General features: G+C 41.1%; 1 protein-coding gene across 2 annotated transcripts in view; it reads left to right on the forward strand.

Moving 5' to 3' along the window:
• The first annotated feature begins 3,677 nt into the window (after window positions 1-3,677).
• DEK (DEK proto-oncogene) overlaps window positions 3,678-19,595 on the forward strand; it is a 29,473-nt gene continuing 13,555 nt past the window's right edge. Inside the window, exons 1-7 of one of the 2 annotated variants that reach the window (XM_043908435.1) lie at window positions 3,678-4,046; window positions 4,430-4,583; window positions 7,913-8,014; window positions 8,236-8,345; window positions 9,852-9,946; window positions 10,855-10,975; window positions 15,807-15,995. In XM_043908435.1, the coding sequence (XP_043764370.1) occupies window positions 4,439-4,583; window positions 7,913-8,014; window positions 8,236-8,345; window positions 9,852-9,946; window positions 10,855-10,975; window positions 15,807-15,995 (762 nt within the window). In that variant the 5' untranslated portion in view covers window positions 3,678-4,046; window positions 4,430-4,438. Of the gene's footprint in view, window positions 4,047-4,429; window positions 4,584-4,642; window positions 4,877-7,912; window positions 8,015-8,235; window positions 8,346-9,851; window positions 9,947-10,854; window positions 10,976-15,806; window positions 15,996-19,595 lie in introns of those variants that run through there. The other variant, XM_043908436.1, reaches the window with a different exon arrangement.

A 19,595-nucleotide genomic window follows, 5' to 3' on the forward strand; every position in this document is an offset into this window, starting at 1 on the left:
AATTGTTTAACTGCTAACAGCAGTTTTGGTAAACTTTTACCAAAAGAACCTGTCTTATTCTGATATATCATCTCATCACAATAAACAAAAAAATGCTCTGAATCTTCACAATAAAAGGTTGTTTTCGTGTCCCTGCATTTGGCAAATCCCTATTTCTTTTCTTTTTTTTTTTGGCAAATCCCTATTGATCACTTACTAGGTGTCAGGGCCTACTTCAGGTGTCAAGAATACTGTGATGAACAAGACAAAGTCCCTGCAGCCACAAGGAGCTTACATTTTAGTGAGGAAGACAGACAGTAAGCAACTAAAATTTTCAGGCAGTGATAAATGCAACAATGGAAAGAAAGACCTTCCTTCTTCATCCTGCCCATTTTCAGTATGTCTCACCCCTCTCATGTTCCTTCCCTCCCTACTCAGCTCTGATTCTCCGCTCCATCATTATGTTCATTGTCCCACCCACATCTTCAACTCACCTTTCTCTCCTGTCTTTATACTTGTCTGACAAAAGGCAAACCTGGTTAAATCCAAATCTTCACTACTTCTACACCTACTCCTAGTAGCTGAATATGGATGCAGAAAAAATATAATCCTGGCTGGTCTCACTCTGACTTCTTGGCCACTAATGTCAATGGCTCCTCCTCGCCACTGCCTGGCAACCCTACCACATTCATCCCCCCTTCTCCCATATGAATAGCTCCCATTCCTCTCTCTGAAACCACCAACTGTCCTCTTCCACACTCACTGCCAAGGATTCTACTCCTGATTTCACTGAGAAATTCAAAGGAGTAAGAACTTCTAAAGCTCCCACATATTTGCCAAACCCACCAGCTCCTCTCCTTTGCTGCTTCAGCTTCCTCTCCTGAACCTGGAGCTGGTGAGCTCCAGTGTACAGTCTTGACCCTCTCCTCACCTCTGTTGATATTCACTCTGCTAGTGAGGCCCTTCAACCTAGACAGCATATTAAAAAGCAGAGACATTACTTTGCCTACAAAGGTCCGTCTAGCCAAAGCTATGGTTTTTCCAGTAGTCATGTATGGATGTGAGAGTTGGATTGTAAAGAAAGCTGAGCGCTGAAGAATTAATGTTTTTGAACTGTGGTGTTGGAGAAGACTCTTGAGAGTCCCCTGGACTGCAAGAAGATCCAACCAGTCCATCCTAAACGAAATCATTCCTGAATATTCATTGGAAGGACTGATGTTGAAGCTGAAACTCCAATACTTTGGCCACCTGATGTGAAGAACTGACTCATTCAAAAAGACCCTGATGCTGGGAAAGATTGAAGGCAGGAGGAGAAGGGGAGGACAGAGGATGAGACGGTTGGATGGCATCACCAACTCCATGGACAAGAGTTTGAGTAAACTCCGGGAGCTGGCAATGGACAGGGAGGCCTGGCATGCTGCAGTCCATGGGGTCACAAAGAGTGGGACATGACTGAACAATTGAACTAAACTGAATGAGGTCTTTCAGGCTCAGGGCTTTAAATACCATCTACTGGATTGCCATTCCCTTCTCCAGGGGGTCTTCCCGACCCAGGGATTGAACCTGGATCTCCTGCATTGCAGGCAGATTCTTTTTTTTTTTTTGCAGGCAGATTCTTTACCATCTTAGCCACCAGAGAAGCCCTCTTATATAGTGACAATTCCCACATCTATATTGTGAACTAGAGCTTCTCCTGCATGCAACTCTCACATCCAACTGCCTAGTCTGAATCTCCATTTGGAGTTAACAGGAATCTCACTGGGCTTCCCTGATGGCGCAAGTGGTAGAGAATCTACCTGTGATGCGGATTGCAGGTTGGACACGACAGAGTGGCTGAGCATACACACACAAACCTAACAGGCCTAAACGAAATAACTGATTTCCTTCCCCACCACTCCTTGTCCCTCCCCACAACAAATACCCCTCCTCCCCAATCCCTGAGGTCTTCCTCATCTCAGTAAATGGCTGTTTATTGGGGCCTCCCTGGTGGCTCAGATCTAACGAATCTGCCCCCAGTGCAGGAGACCCAGGTTCAATCCCTGGGTCAGGAAGAGCCCCTGGAGAAGGGAATGTCAACCCACTCCAGTATTCTTGCCGGGAGAATTCCATGGACAGAAGAGCCTTGGGGGCTCCAGCCCATGGGGTTGCAAGAAGTTGGACACGACTGAGTGACTAACACTTACATTGACTGAAAACCCCCAAATCATCCATAAATCACATTCAAAACTCCAGAGGATTCTTAGAATATATCCACTATCTCCACTGCTCTCATTTATTAGTAGTTAGGATCTCTTTTCAAATGCCATCTTATTAACAAGATCTTCCTTAAGTATCAAATACGTAAAATAAAACCCCATCCATCCTACTGGTACTTCACATCTCTTTTAATCTACTTTACTTTTATAGCTATTCACAGTATAGTGTATTCACTTGTTCACTGTCTCAACTAGAATGTAAGCTTGAAGATGGCAGGTCTTAGTGACTGGCAGAGAGGAGGTTTGCAACAAATATTTTTGAATGAATAAGTGAATTACTGAAAAAGAATGGAAAGAGAATAGTGATGGTATTGGAGTAGGAGAAGCACTTCAGCGTAGAGCTATTGGAGTTTTAAGCAAGAGTAAATGAAAACAAAAAACTCCCATAGATTACCTTGGCTGCTATGTGACTAGTAGGAGGTGGAGGCAGCAACGTGGAAGCCACCTGATCAGTGAGGAACTATGTCAAAATCCAAGCAAAACAAGAGAGTGGACAGGATTGAGTGGCCCCAGAAGAGTGGGAGATGGTTTACAATTTGAGAGAAGAAATGACAGAATTTGCTTATGTTTTCAGACAGAACTCGCTTATGTTTTCCGTAGGGGCACAAAAGGAAAAGAGAAGATTCAAAGACTATGTCTAATATTTGCCATACAAAGTGGAATCCATTCGGGCAAATTTAACCGACCCTGTTTCTAATATAAGTGCGTCCAATAAAAGGATCCTTTGGGCAGACAGTGGTTTTCGGCGTGGGGCGTGAAACCACGGAGATCACAGACACAAAGATGGAGCATTTGAGCGGGGTGTAGGGGAGGAGCAGTGTTCCGTTTTAACAAAGCCAAATGTGAGTTTATTGCGAGGGTTTCGACCTACAGGCCAGGAAACTCAAGGCTATGGGAGCAATGTGTTCTTTTTTTTTTTTTTTTTAAGTTTTAAAGGATTCTGAGATGGCACACGTCTCCAGGAGAAGAGTCTGGACTGGGCGATACCGTTTTTTCTTCTATTGTAACGAACACACACGACTTCCCCCTAACATTTACGGGTCTGGAAATCTTTTTGTCTCCGGTGACGCGAACTTTCTGTGCAGTAGGATCTTTTTCCTCGCGATGCACTTTGCAAACGATGGGGTCCTCCTAACAGCAGATTCAGGAGTCCTCAGCAGCAGCGTGATCTCTGAGACCCAAAGGAGATCACTCACTTAGTAATTCCCCTCAACCTCTGGGAAATAACTGTAGCAGGGACTTAACTGGTTGTAAACTTCTTCACCCTCCCTCCCTCCCGCCGCCTCCCGGACCCACGGCCGCTCCTCCTCCTTTCCGGGAACGAGCCGCGGAGACAATACACAGGCAGGCCCCCTAGCGTTCTTCCGCTCAGCGCCGCCACGCCGGCCCCGCGCCCGCTCCCGCCCGCCGCCCGCGACGCGGCCTGTCGGCTTTCCCGGCGGAGCGCCGGATCGGCGGCGGGACGTCACCGGGGCGGCCCGGGAGGGCGCGAGGTCCCTGCGCCCGCGGCCGGGGCGACCTCTCGAGGCTCCACCCCAGCCCGGCGGGCTTTCCTCAGAGGCAACCGCCCGCCCCGCCCCCCCCAGCCCCGCGCGCGCCAACTCCCAGCTCGCGGCCCTGATTGGCCGCCGCATTCCCGCTTTCCTTCCCTAACCGCCATTTTGAAAATCTTGTTGATTCTGGGCAGCTGAGAGCGCGGCGCGAGCGTCACGCCAGCGAGCGGCCCGTGCGCGTCCTCCTCGGCGCCCGTCGCCGCCTCCGGGAGCCTCTTCGTGCCCTCGCGCGCCAGGCCCGCGGCCGCCGGGACCCACGGTGAGGGCCGAGTCGGCCGAGGGGAGGCCGAGAGGGCGCGCGGGGCCCCGCCCGCACCTCCGCGGCCATTTGGACGGCGGCCTGGGGCGCGGGGGGAGGGGAGGGGATGCGGGGCGGCCGGCGGCGCGGGGCCGGGCGGTGGGAGGGGCGGCGCGGCGGCCGCGCTTTCCCGCCTCGGGACGCGCGACGGCCCGCGGGGCCGGAGAGAAAAGCCGCCCCCCCGGGGGAGTGAGCGCCGCCGTCCCGGCTACGCGGGGAGGCAAACTTTGAGGTTGGGGCTCCTCGCGGCTCCCTGGGGCGACGCAGGGTGGGCCAGCCGCTCGGGGCGGCCGGGGGGCGAGGGGAGACCGAGCCGAGGGGTTTGGTGTGCTCCGCGCCCGCAGGTCCACAGCATGTCCTCCTCGGGCACAGCTGCGGAGGGAGAGGCAGCCCCCGCCCAGCCCGCGTCCGAAAAAGAGCCCGACATGCCCGGCCCGAGAGAGGAAAGTGAAGAGGAGGACGAGGACGACGAGGAGGAGGAGGAGGAAGAAGAGAAAGGTGGGGAGCGGACGGCGTCTTTCCTAGTGATGGATTGTACCGAAAACGCTTTTTCTGGCTCTTTGTGCACTTAGAGACGCTCAGTCGAAGTGATTTTTTTTTTCAGTAAGAATGTGAAATTATCTGGGGTTTGTGTGTGTGTGTGCGCTCCGAGCAGCAGCGGAGAAAATAACTTTGTGAATTCCAATTTGAAAAACAAAAACAAAATCCTCGTTCCGTTGTTATTTCGGAGTGCAGTTTGCTTCTCACCAGCAACAGACGTTCATAACATTTCACCGTTTGGCAGGAAGTTTGTAAGTTTCAGATCTGTTTTTTTTGTTTGTTTTTTTAATTGCTGGCCTTGGGGGTGTACTACGGTAATCTTTTATTTTTGCTCTTCAGCACACAGCCTTTGCGTTTCGAAATTGTAAGGCTCTGACAGTAAGAATTGAATTAGTTGTTAATGCTAGACCTGGAAATATTTTAATCGTTCGAGTATATGTGCTGAACTTCAGCAGACGTTCGTTTCAGAGGTTTTGGGGAGTTACTTTCACGGGGAAACACCGGTGAAAGCGGTTGCTACTTAAAGTAGAGTACGAAAGCAGTGAACTGTGAAAAGAAAGTTAAAGAACTCAAGAGTTGTCTCAGTTTTGGTGTGGAGGGAGAACAGTAGTGATCTATGTGACTGGACGCTTGAAACGGGGAGAAACTTACTGAATTGAGGAGTGGTCCTGCGGTCAATTTATCCAGGATTCACGGGGCAGTGCGTCTTGAGGTATGCCAGCTTCATGAAATGTTTCCAGCCACTTAAAACTCCGTATTGGAGATCTTAGCATTCTCTGATGTTATTAGCCCAATCTGGATTTATTTAATACTTGATTACGACTCAGCCAAACTTGGGAAGAGGTTTGAGATTTTCGTCCCAAACTCAGGTTTCACGCTTGTGGTTTTTTTTTTCCCCCAAGCCTAAACCAATCCATAATCAGCATTTTATGAATACAATCTGGGTTGACATTACTTGGTGTGCTTTTGTTTGTGTAAAGTGGTAGGTGCTCTAAGAGGGGAAGCATGCCCGCATTTAAGTACAGAAACGCTTGGGAGAAAAATACGGATTAATTTTAAATTATTCATAATGTAATAACTGAAAATTGGCTGCAGTATTTCACTGCCAGTCCAAGACTTTCTCAGCACTTTTTCCTCCAGTTTTTGCTTTTGGATACCACTGAGATGATGAATTTCTTCGCATCAGGAAAAAATTATAGAAGTCATGTGTTAAATAAGGGCGCTATAAATGACCAGTACAGTAATGCTTGGGAGATTGATAGTTCAAATTGTGATTTTTTTTTTTTTTTAAAAGACGTGAAAATTTAAAAAAAATGCCCAGGAAGTTCTGTAGTTTTCTTAAATTTGTTATTGTTCTGTTTTCCTCTGAGGTGTTTGTGTGACAATTTAAATCGAGGATGTTTTTATTCTACTTAGCCCTGAAAATATAACTTTACTAGTGAGGCATCATAGAAACACGGCACTGAAATTTGTGCCAAATAAGGGGTGGAATTGACTTGACTTGGCAACGGTTTGGGGAGTGAGGGGAAAGGTGGCAGGAGATGCCTCATAAAACATGACTTCTAGGTTTCTGTTGTTGGGAGCTGGGTAGATTATACTTCCATTTTCTGAAACGTAGAATTCACGAAGGTGAGTGAGCTTGGAGATGATTATGACTTCTGTTTTGGGTGCATTGAGTTTGGCGCCGGTAGGACATGAAGTGGAGCTGTCCAGTTGACAGTGAAGCACAGGAGACTGCTCTGGACTGGAGGTAGACCAGGGAAGTCATTAGCTTATAGACGGTAATCAACGGCCAGTGAAGGGCACACATCCTTCAGGGAAGGGAAACCGGGCGATCTTCAGAGTTGCTTTAGAGTGCTGCCTGTCCCTTCTTCAGCATGGCCAGGACACACCTTCGGAAGGCCCTTTCTTTTTATTAATCCTTTCTGGGCAGAGCCTCCCTGTCCTTCAAAGCCAGCTTTGATGTTTTGATCCTTTTACCATAATCCTAAAAGAATTACTCTTTCATCAACTCACAGAACTTCAATTTTATCTTTCTTGAACTGTATTATCTTCTTTGGAGTATATTTGAGTCTCCTAGACTCTACTAGACATGGTCTCTTTGAGGAAATACTCAGTTTCTTTTTTTTCTTTAATTTATTTATTTGGCTGCACGTGGTCTTAGTTGTGACATGTGGGATCTGGTTCCCCAACCAGGTCTCAAACCCAGGGCCCCAGCATTGAGAGCTCAGAGTCCTAGCCAGTGGACCACCAGGGGAGTCCGTCAATTTCTTAATCATCTGTTGATGCCCCCTTAGTATCTGGTGCAGCTTTGCACAAAACAGGCATTCAGGTGAATGAATGGAAGGCCTTCCAGCAATATGTAGTGTCCTCTTATTTGTCTGAGTCTATCTCAGAAAGTAAATGGGTTTTAGAAAATCGAGCTTAATGTTTTAAGTGTTAAAGTATATACTACCTAGCTTAAAAAAATGCAGTCCAGCCTAAACATTGCAAAACTTTCTTCCCCCAAGGTTTTATGACCGTTATTGTGAACGTCATCTATCAAACTACAAAGTAATGGCATCCCAGCTGATTGCCTTAAATGTTAACTTGAGAATTTTACCCTAGCTGTAGTAACCTGGGTGCTCTGCCTTATTGTTCTTGTTTTTCTTTCTTCTGTCCGCTTACTAAATTACTGCTTTCCTTGGTTATCTCTTGAAATTCTTATATTTCAGTTTCAACTTGCTGTTTTTTGATGTACAGTAAACGGAATCCCGATAAATAGAATATGTCTTAATCAAATTGTAGGTTAATGAACATCTTGGTGATTTTTCACAAATTCTGTAGCAATAATTGTAGCTGGATAAAGTTTGCTTTCTGATTTTTTTTTTTTTTTTTTTAAGCACCAGTTCCTCTGTGAGGTTGGCCAGGTAGATAAAATGTTACGAATTAAAAATTTTCAGTGATAGAGAAGGAAATGGCAACCCACTCCAGTATTCTTGCCTGGAGAAGTCCATGGACAGAGGAGCCTGGCGGGCTGCAGTCCATGGGGTCACATGACTGAGCATGTGTGCACGAGGGTGGAGGGAGACGGGCTGGTAGCAACAAAGTGGTGGAACCAAAAAAAAAATTTTAGTGATGATACTAACTTACCAAGTATTTTCACTAACTCTGTTGTGTCATTTGCTTCTCAAAATCATACTTAGGAGAGTAAGATACTAGGTTTCTACAGTTTTTTTCCCCTACATGTTGATATAATATATCCTTTAAACTTTTCCTTACTTAAGAAGTGTTAAATTAACTTCTAGAAAAGAGCCTCATTGTGGAAGGCAAGAGGGAGAAGAAGAAAGTAGAGAGGTTGACGATGCAAGTCTCTTCCTTACAAAGAGAGCCGTTTACAATCGCACAAGGTAAGTTTATATTCCTTTCATTCTGCAGTGAAAATGTCTCAGTATACAAAATGATGCTTAGCAGTGTTTAGTTTTTAGTGTTTACTCAGTACTAATATATTACAGGTGTAATTTAATTTGTCCTATGAGAGCAGAAGTTATGTGTAAATTAAGCTCTAAAAATAACTCTCATATGTTCTAACACATAATGGGTGTTTAACATGGTATTTTTTTTATTCTAGGAAAAGGGCAGAAACTTTGTGAAATTGAAAGGATACATTTCTTTTTGAGTAAGAAGAAAACAGATGAACTTAGAAATCTCCATAAACTGCTTTACAACAGACCAGGAACAGTAAGACCTTTTTTATATTTTTACCTAGTAATGTACTTATGTGTTAAAATACTTTACAACAGGAACATAATTTTAGTTCTGGAAAGGACTTTAGTTCCAGAACTAAATCAACTAGATCAATCTCCATTCCGTACAAGTGAGCCAACTGACAGACAGTTTAATGACGTATCCCAGGACATGTAGCTAGATATAGCCATTAGTATTGTAACATCCAGAGCTCTTTATACTGTAGTTGTTTTTAAATGAAAGTGAAAGTCGCTCAGTCATGTCTGACTCTTTTCAACCCCATGCACTATACAGTCCACAGAATTCTCCAGGCCAGAATACTGGAGTGGGTATTCTCCAGGGGATCTTCCCAGCCCAGGGATCAAACCCAGGTCTCCTGCATTGCGGGCAGATTCTTTACCAGCTGAGCCACAAGGGAAGCCCAGGAATACTGGAGTGGGTAACCTATCCCTTCTCCATCGGATCTTCCCAACCCAGGAATCGAACTGGGGTCTCCTGCATTGCAGGCGGATTCTTTACCAGCTGAGCTATCAGGAAGCCCATAGTTTTTAAGCCAAACTAAAATTTCAGATTGTGAAATCAAAGTTTTGATTTAGTGATCTTTAACTGTGTTAGAAATTTATTTTTTGAATGTTTCTAGCCATTCAGAATAAACAATACAGAATATTGCCTCTCATTTTGAGGAAATATCTGATAAACCAGGGGGTCATTTTTTGCTGACAGTTTGTTAAAATAAATCAGTGTTTCATTTACTGATCATAATACTGGTCACACAACTTCAGTATTGCATACAACTGAGGACACTTCGCTTTGGGCTATGCATGGGCAAAGTAAAGCTTGACATTGTTAGACTGTCTGAAGCGTGGTAAGCTTTGTTTTCCTGTGTGTTACCTCATTCAGCCCTGACAACAGTCTGATCTACACAAGTCCCATTACTGCTAAATGATACTGACTTTTGGAGGTACTCTGTTCTTAAAGAATAAATCCCTGACTTTCTTGTTTGAAAAATTAATACTACTGGTAACTTGTATTACTTAAGGAGTTTTTTTTTTAAGCTATTTATTTATTTTGGCTGCACTGCCTGGCTTGTAGAATATTTATTCCCCAACCAGAGAATGAACCTGGGCTTTGACAGTGAGAGCTGAGAGCTGGAACCACTGAACTGCCGGGGAATAAGAATGTTTTTTAAGTAGTAACTTTCCACTTCCCTGGGTGCTATCAGATAACATTTAATTGTGGTTTTATAATTACTCGGGAAATTTCCCAAATGAAATACATTTAAATTCAAATTGTTATTTTCAAAGAATTAAGTTTGTAAACGTTTTATAATGTTAATAGTTTAGTAACAAATGCAGTTTTCCATTGTGAATTTTAAAATGTGGATTAAACCAGTATTGTAACATGGAGACAGATGTGAAAAGAAAAATGTTGGCATTGAAATTTTTCTTGTATACATTACTGGGTAATAAGTAGCATTAATAATAGGAGAAACGTTTTCAGGTGTCCTCATTAAAGAAGAATGTGGGTCAGTTCAGTGGCTTTCCATTTGAAAAAGGAAGTATCCAATATAAAAAGAAGGAAGAAATGTTGAAAAAGTAAGTTATCTTTATAAATAATCACATTTAGAATGTGCTTCAGCTTTTTTTTTTTAAACATTTAAGTATAACTGCCCTTACATTTTCAGTAGACTGCTGATTCTTTGCTTTAAATTCCAAGACCATGTCATCATAAACTTTTTTTTTATCATAAACTATTAACTTGCTTTCTGAAAAATAGTGACTTATAAAGATTATTGAAAGCTCAAAGACATTTCTGTTCCTTAGAAGAATGATACACGGAGGTAAATTATTCACACAGCCCCAAATTCAGAAAGTCCAAAGAGAATGTAAATGTAGTAAAAACTCTTCCACTCCTGTGTCAGCCACTCCATTCCCTCACATGTAAGTGCCATTTAAACTGTTTTGAAGATAATCAAGTTAATAGAAATAATTTCCATCCTAATGCAGACAAGATGATATATTCTTTTTAAACAATTTTTTTAATGAGATAATACATTCTTACAAGTTTCTTATTAAGTCCCCTGTAGTTTAAAACTCTTGAGTATTAAATATGATTACCTATTACCTTGTTTGAGACATTGTCAGTAGGAATACTCAAGGGAAAATGTAGTATTTAATCACCAGCCAGAAGAATTAATAAGTTTGTGAATTTTAAGTAATGAAAAATTTTACATTATTTTCTAGTGAATGAAAAGTTTTTTCTTATACCACCATTAAAACTTAAATGGTAAATTATGTTTTCTGTTTATTAATAGTACCTGGCTATATTTTGTGCATGCACCAGTCAAGAGTATTGGGAGTATTTCTAAGATTCAGAGAAACTCTGGCTGCTTTCTTAATGTTTGTGGCTGAGCCAGTTGGGTTAGCTCTTATCTTTATATTGTGGAGAATGTTTATAAATTTTCCTACGTAATCACATTGGCTTTTTCCATTTTCTGTTTCAGATTTAGAAATGCCATGTTAAAGAGCATCTGCGAGGTTCTTGACTTGGAGAGATCGGGTGTAAATAGTGAACTGGTGAAAAGGATCTTGAATTTTTTAATGCATCCAAAGCCTTCTGGCAAAGTGAGGATCAATTTTTACTATTTCAGTAACAAATCAATTCTATTTAGCCTCTCCTTTCTCTCTCTCTTTTTTTTTTTAATGAACATTTTAATAGCAGCTTTGCTATCAGTATTCAGTAATATCTTCTATATTCAAAGAATTTGCCTTTGGTTGACATACCCACAACAATTTTGATAAAACAGAAGGCATACAGATGTGTTCTCCCTTATCAAGCATAAAGGATGTAAGATTAAGAAAGATAGATAATTGTTATGTAAATGTCAAATGGGACAGAAATGCAAAGAAACCAGAGTTCTGTATCTAGAAGACACTTGAACAGAAATAGGGCTGAGGAGGAAGTGTTGGGCTGGTGAGGGAGGGTGTACAGTTTGTAATCAGATCCAGAAAGACAAGGTGGTGTGTTAGAGCTGGAGATTTACTAGATACAGGAGTAAGGTTATGAAAAAGGGGTGGAAAAAGCTGGCTTTTTGAAGTTTCTTGGGTTGGATTTCCGGAAACATCAAGAGAGCCCAGGACAGAGGAGTGAAATGGTCTTAACGGTTTTTGTCATTCTTCTAAAACCTGGATTCAGTTCAACTCAGTCACTCAGTCGTGTCCGACTCTTTGCAACCCCATGAACCTCAGCACACCAAGCCTCCCTGTCTATCACCAGCTCCCGGAGTTTACCCAAACTCATGTCCACTGAGTCGGTGATGCCACCCAACCATCTCATCCTCTGTTGTCCCCTTCGCCTCCCGCCTTCAATCTTTCCCAGCATCAGGGTCTTTTCAGATGAGTCAGCTCTTCACATTAGGTGGCCAAAGTATTGGAGTTTCAGCTTCAAATCTGGATTAGATTTGCCCTAATTGTTTAACAGTAGCAAAGGACATCACTGAATTGAAGTGTTAATTATCTGAATTTGCCTTTTCAGCTTAAGTCTTTCATCAGTTATTTTCTTTATTTTCTCATCTTAATCGGAAAGAATTGAGAAGAGATCTAGAGGGCCTAGGAGCTCAGAGTCCATTAGTGAGGAGAGAAGGGCATTAAGATTAGAAAACTGGGAAATAGCTCTGGGACTTATTTTTGCCTGCTCTTGGTCCTGTTGACTATTAGCTAGACAGTGATCCCTAAGGATATTTTTGTCACGTAGCTACAAATTGAAGAGGTATGGTAATGGGGAGGGAATTCTCATTGGTTTATCTAAAAGATGAGTTTGAACACTATTTCCCCAGAAGCAGTTACTAAGTTGCCTGAATTATGAAGGATGCGTTTAATTCAACTTTTCCTCAGTGGTTTTCAAATGTGTTTAGCTTCAAGACCCTATCACTCTCTTAAAGTTAATGAGGACCTCTAGAGGTTTTGTTTATGTGAGTTACTTTGATATTTGGTAGTGGTGACTTAGTCCCTAAATCATGTCTCACTCTTTGTGACCCCATGGACGATAGCCCACCAGGCTCCTCTGTCCATGGGATTTCCCAGGCAAGAATACTGGAATGGGTTGCCATTTCCTTCTCCAGAAGATGTTCCTACCCCAGGGATCGAATTCAGGTCTCCTGAATTGCAGACAGATTCTTACCGACTGAACCACCAGGGAAGCCCATTTTGATATATACTGTATTCTAAATTAAAACTGAAAAATTCTAAAATAGCAGCAGACCCACTGCATGTTAACAAAAGTAATATTTTGTCTGAAAAATAGCTATACTTTCCAAAATTTTAATGAGAGTGACATTCTGTTTTTGCAAATCCGTTTGTGTCTTGATTTAAGGCAGGTCTATTCTCATTTGCTTCTGCATTTCCTTCTCTTGCAATAATGTATTGTTTTGCTTAAAGTATAAGAAAAAAAATCCAACGTCACACAGCTATGTAGTTAGAAAAAGGGGGGATATTTTAAAAAGCCGTTCAGGTAATTTTGGATAGTCTCCTTTGATACAGCACTAAACCGCCATAGTTTGGGGAGGGGTGGGAGAGTCTTAAAGGTTAGTTGTAATATGGTATCTAAAACCATGTTAATAAACTTGAGCCTTTTACCTGTGTGTGATTTTGTAATACGTACCCTCCATTTGGAAAATACTAATTCCCTGAATTACTCGTATCTTCCAAATGTTGGTACTTTCCACAATCAAAAAGCCAGATTCACTAACATAACTATTATCAGGGACAAAAAAAATCTTTAGGTACTGGGAGGCTGTCAGGCCCATGATAGTGGAGGTGAACTTTCCAAAATTTAATTTTCACTTGAAACTTTGAAATTTATCATTGGAAACAAGTGCTGTTAGTTTGGTGTGTTTTGTGTGTGTGTGGTTTTTTTTTTTTTTTTTTTTGGTGACAAACACATTCATTTTTGAAAATATGTCTATCAAATACTAAGGCTGAATAGGCATCATTTTTCACTTATCCTTTTAAAAATGGTGTTCCAAAGAAAAAAGTAGCTGACTCGGCAACCCCGTGGACTGGCGCAGCCCCCAGGCTCCTGTGTCCATGGGGTTCCCAGCCAGTCTCACTGCTCAGCTGCACAGATGCTTCTTGTCAGGAAAACCAGGGGGCTCCTCACGCAGCCCGAGCACTGTGTGTGTACCTCCCGTGTTGTTGTGCAGGTGTTGTCAAGACGCACTCAGAGGTTGAGAGTTAACATCAGGGACTAGTGTGTGGTTGGTATGAGGTTGTGAGGAGCAAAAGGACTACAAACACAAGTTTCTGCCTCAGTCTCGATAAGGTATCAGTAGGTTTGCCTGCCATCGTTTCTTGAGCAATCACTGCAAATGTCAGGGCAGTGAAAAGAGCAAATAAATACTCTCTTGATATTACTATGAAAATAGTTCTGACCTTTAGGGTTTCTGGGAAGGTCTCAGGAAACTCCAGGGTCCATGAACCATACTTTGAGAATCATTGTTTTATCTTTTTTTAATAACGTCTTACTCTTATATCCATTTTTCATATCTGATTTTGTGATGATAACTCCTTAATCTAATGGTATCAATCTCAGGCTATTTTCTGTGCTACCATATGCTTCCGTCATTTAAGGAAAACCCTATAAAGTCATTAGTATTCATCTTTTCTGCTCTAGAATAGTCCTAAAGGTGCCTAAAAGTGTTGATTTAACATTGTTTTACTCCTGTTGTACTTCTACCTTGTTTGTTAATCAGATTTTGTTCCTCAAAGGGGATGATGCTCTTGACACTGGTTTCTGATGAATATATTCAACTATTTTTAGAACCAATATAGGAAAGTTCTAAGGCACTTTTATATTATTACTTTTTAAAAATGAAGATCTCTTCATTTATTTTTAGAAGTTGCATTTTCTTGATTGGGTTCTTGAATGATGAAACATCCTTTCATTTTCTTGTGTAGATATATCCAGCATCCCCACCCCATTCCAGTCCTCATCTTAACTGATTTCACATACAGATTATTTTCTCAACACCTGCATCTGGTTCCTGAGCTGACATAGGGAGATCACTTTTTTCAAATATATTCATGTCTTGGATTTCATTTAATGAGTAGTGAGTTTAGACAGTGAGAGTTAGCTTTTCTCCAAACAAACATCAAAGAATTCATCAAGATGGATTGATTCCTGGTAATAGATGGTAATGGCAGTAGTTCACATAATAAGATTATCTGTATATGTTTATTCTAGGAGATTTATGGAGAACCTCTTTGAGAAATATGTTTGTCCACTAACTTAGTTTCTAGACGCACCTAGATTGACTCTTTCCCAGTCTGCCTTTAGAAGGGGAGGTTGGGCAAGCTGGAGGCTGTCCCGTGGGTTATAGATAGCCTCAAAGTGCCACATGACACAAAGCAGCCGCTTCTTAATTTTGGTGTGGGTGACAGCGACTCCGAAGCCCGGGAGTTCCCGAAAGGGGAGGGAGCTGTGGTTCCGCTGTATTCATGAGACACTGAAAGTTACTGAGAGTGTGTACACCATTGCGTATCTTAAGGCTGTGTTATGGAATCTTCCTTAATGTTTCTGCTTATTGTAGACGGTAACACAGGCAAAAACAAAGACAAAAGATACCCGTAATTTTAATTCCTTAGTGTATATCTTTTCAGACTCTTTATGCAAAGTTACTTTATGGTTTTCAATTTCTGAAGTTACCAAATACTCCCCTAAGAAAGCATTTAAAAATTAAATTTGTTGGTTAATATAATCAAATCATTTTCCTCATGTGATCTCTGCTTTTTAAATATGCAAGGTTTAATTGAATATCAAAGTAATGGCAGTGGCACTTATTTTCGTAGTTCCTAATTAGTTTCATAATTAACATACTCAGCACTTACAGCGTGTTTAAAGTCATAAGTGAGAATGTAATCCTGGCATTACTGAAAGTAGAACCCCTAGGTAATATGAATATAAACTACATGGTTCATAAATTCAGGACTTGTAAAGTGAGGTTTTATTTCCTTTATGGATGATGTGTCTCAGTCTGTTGATTGGAGGGTCCCCTAAAGCAGGAAGACAGTGACAGTTTTAATGTTGATAGGAAATAAATTATGAGTCTAACTGAAAGTATTGTCCTGATGAAGTGTAAACAGATGTCTTAAACGTCACACAGTGTGCCCTCAGACTTCTAGTCCTGTATCAGTATGTGAAGAGTCTCTTGCCTGGATGTTTAGAGTTCTAAACAAAATGAATAGCTATTGGTAATGCAGGCAAAAAGGTTAACATGACACGTGGAGTTAGAGGTGTATTACTCTCTGTAAAGCTGCTAAGCTTGTGTCAGGAAAGAAGCGTGATTTAAGAAGCTATTGAGTTGAGAAGTAGTTATCAGAAACAGGTGATTGACTTGGAACTGTAATATCTAATTGATATTGTTTATAAGACCTCATTGGTATTCTTTATTTTACACAGCCGTTGCCAAAATCTAAGAAAAGTTCTAGCAAAGGCAACAAAAAGGAACGGAACAGTTCTGGGATGGCCAGGAAAGCTAAGCGAACCAAATGTCCTGAAATCCTGTCAGATGAATCTAGCAGTGATGAAGAGGAAAAGAAAAACAAAGAAGAGTCCTCAGAGGATGAAGATAAAGAGAGTGAAGAGGAGGTAAAATGTTGGCACTTTTTCCTCATTTCTTTTCATGGGGAGAGTTAAATATTTGTCTGTATAATAGATTGGTCAGGAAACACATATATACCATGTTGGTGGTTTTTAATTCCAAAGACAGAGAAATGATGAAGTGTAAGTCCTTTCTTTTTCTTAAGGAGCTTTTAGTTTTATTACTGTGCCAGAGTGTAAGAGTTGGAAAAGAGTGAGGTTGGTGTGGACTTGATTTGCGCTGGACCTTGTAGACTAGAGTACATAAATGAAGGCGGGGCGGGGGTGTGTGTGACAGGAACATAAAGGAGATCTTACGAGAATTTTTTCGTATATATCAGTATTTTTTGATTCACTTGTGCTTTTTTACTGTTTTATGCAAAAAAGCAAGGGATTTAAGGACCACCATTTTATCTCATTTGGGGATTATTTAATGAGACTGGCAGCATTTGAAGTTTATTTTGTTGATGGGCAAATTTTGTATCACTTAGGAGAATGCCTGCCATTTTCTTTTACTTGGGAGTATTTTTTAAATGTTGGGACGTCCATGGTGGCTCGGTGGTAAAGAATCCTCCTGCCAGTGCAGGAGATATGGGTTCAATCCCTGGATCAGGAAGATCCTTTGGAGAAGGATATAGCAACCCACTGCAGTATTCTTGCCTGGGAAATCCCACGGACAGAGGAGCCTGGTGGGCTGCAGCAGTCCACGGGGCAAGTAGATAAGAAGATGAGTGGGTACAAGGAGTGATTTCCTGTTGTTAGTAGTGGTTTGCTGACTCTGTTTTCATGTTTTGGTGCTCCCTTTCATGATCAGAACTTGCTTGGGTAATCTCCCTTGTTTTACTTAGGGACTTGGTTAACATGGCTTGACCTTCTGGGTGGAGATGATTTTTCAGTGTGGAGGGAGGGAGGGCTGTCTTGTGCATTGTAGAGTTTGCCTACTAGAGGCTAGTAAGCACACCCCTGCCGCCAACCTTTAGTTGAAACCAAAAGTGTCTTTAGACATTGCCAAGTGTCCCCTGAGGACAAAATCACCTTCAGTTGACAGCTACTCTATTAGAATAAAGATGTGGTAAACTATGTTTTTAAAGGTTTGCGCTTTGTGTTTATTTGTCTTTAGGTATTTAAAAATCCGTGCGTGTTTTAATGTCAGATTCTGTAAAGACATCCGTAAAGCTAAGTATGAAACACTTCCTAATTTTAAAAAGAATACTACAGATCCAGCAGGTGTTTCATAAATAGTATCTTAATATATTTTTAGTGTGAAGGAAGATGAGTAATCTGAGCACCGAGGTTTTTATGAAATAGATTTTAAGGAAGTGGGAGGAAAACATGTTTGTTTATATGTGAATATGTAATAGTAATAATTCTGCAGTAGATTTCCTCATTCAACACATTTTTGGTTATCTACTATGTGTATTCATTAAACTTTGCAAAACCTTTTCAAAGGCAGATTTAAAGCATGAAAAGTTGTCTTAGAATATAAACATTTAATTTTTTCATAGAGGTACTATGGTTAGGAGCATGGTACCTACGGTTTGGAAACTGAGTTCAGATCCCAGCTATGTTCTGATCATCACTGTTTGGCTTTGGGCAAGTTACTTACAAACTCTGTATTTCAATTCCCATCTGAATAATGGGGATAATAGTAGTAGTAGTGTCTTCCAAAGGTTGTATTAAGCACTTAGAGCAGTGTATAGCACACTATTAAGTAAATATTAGCTGCTGCTATTACTGTTACTATTAAGATGACATTTTATCATATGTAAGATTTCTAAATCCAATCTTCTGTCATTACTAAGGTGTAAGTTTAAAAGTGAGGATATTTTACACTCATTTTTTCATTGCTTTCCAGATTATTGTCCCTTTGTTCTGAGTAGAGTTAGTTGTTGTCAGTGAATGCAAATAACTCCTGATTCATGACTATGTTGGTTGTTGTATAAGGATCACACGTGGAACTGTCCCACTACAAATCAGCTTTTCTTTCTACAGTGCCTTAAATGAGGGTCTTGTTAGAAATCCAGGTCAAATGATGAAAATCCATGAAGGAAAAAAAACAAAAAAAATGCTTTTCAGACATTCAGAATTAGGTTGGTGCAAAAGTAATTGCGGTTTTACGTTGTTGAACTTTGCCATTTGATGTTGGAGTACTTTTTTTTTTTTGGAATACATTCTTAAATGTGGTTCTATTATTCATTTTAATATGCGTTTCTCACCTTTTTTTTTTGCTAATGACTTATTATTTGCTGTTTATATTTATTTTAGACTTTAGAAATGATTCTTAGACATAAAGCAAATTTGAGCAATTTTTTTATTTAAGTTCAAAATGGGTTGTAAAGCAGCAGAGACAACTCAAAATTAGCAACACGTTTGGGCCATGAACTGCCTATGAAAGTACAGTGCAGTGGTGGTTCAAGAAGTTTTGCAAAGGAGAGCAGAGCTTTGAAGATGAGGAGCGTAGTGGCCAATCCTCAGAAGTTGACAATGACCAGTTGAGAGCCATCATCAAAACTGATGCTCTTAAAACTACACGAGACGTTGCTGCAGAACTCGTCGACCATGCTGTGGTCATTAGGCATTTGAAGCAAATTGGAAAGGTGGAAAAGGTTGATAAGTGGGTGCCTTGTGATCTGACCAAAAATAAAGTTTTTCTTTTGAAGTGTTGTCCTTGCTTATTCTATACAACAACAATGAGCCATTTCTCGATTGGATTGTGATGTGCAACAAACAGTTGATTTTACACAACTGGTGATGACCAAGCTCAGTGGCTGGACCGAAAAGAAGCTCCAAAGCACTTCCCAGAGCCATACTTGCACCAGAAAAAGGTCATGGTCACTGTTGGGTGGTCCCATTTGAGCCACTACAGCTTTCTGAATCCTGGCGAAATCATATCTGAGAAGTATGCTCAGCAAATCAGTGAGATGCACCAAAAACTGCAACGCCTGCAGCCAGCAGTGGTCAACAGAAAGGGCCTAATTCTTTTCCATGACAACACGCGACTGCATGTCACACTTAACTAACACTTCAAAAGTTGAAAGTATTGGGCTACAAAGTTTTGCCGCATCCACCATATTTACCTGACCTCTTGCCGACTGACTACAACTACTTCAAGCATCTTGACAACTTTTTGCAGGGAAGACGCTTCCACAACCAGCAGGAGACAGAAAGTGCTTTCCAGGAACTCGTCGAATCCCACAGCACGGATTTTTTTACGCTGCAAGAATAAAGAAACTTATTTCTTGTTAGCAAAAATGTTTTGATTTTAATGGTTCGTATTTTGATTAATAAATATGTGTTTGAGCCTAGTTATAATGATTTAAAATTCATAGTCTGAAACCACGGTTACTTTTCAACCAACCTAATATACAGTCCCACAGCATAAAAGCTGTATCATCATGCTGTATGGTTTTTCTGCTTGGGCTGGTAATGATAGACTTCATAAAATATACTAGTAAAATCTGGACTGAGAAGTCTTTGTTTTTCCTGTTAAAATCACCCTCTCACAAACTAATTTTTCATTTTTCTGCAAAGACTTTAAAATTTAGGGCCATTCCCACAAACTTTATTGCTGATTCTGTTACTATGAAAGGCTCCAGTTGCCTTTGAAAG

The sequence above is a fragment of the Cervus elaphus genome, chromosome 7, assembly GCF_910594005.1.
Source record: "Cervus elaphus chromosome 7, mCerEla1.1, whole genome shotgun sequence".
NCBI classification, from domain to species: Eukaryota; Metazoa; Chordata; class Mammalia; order Artiodactyla; family Cervidae; genus Cervus; species Cervus elaphus.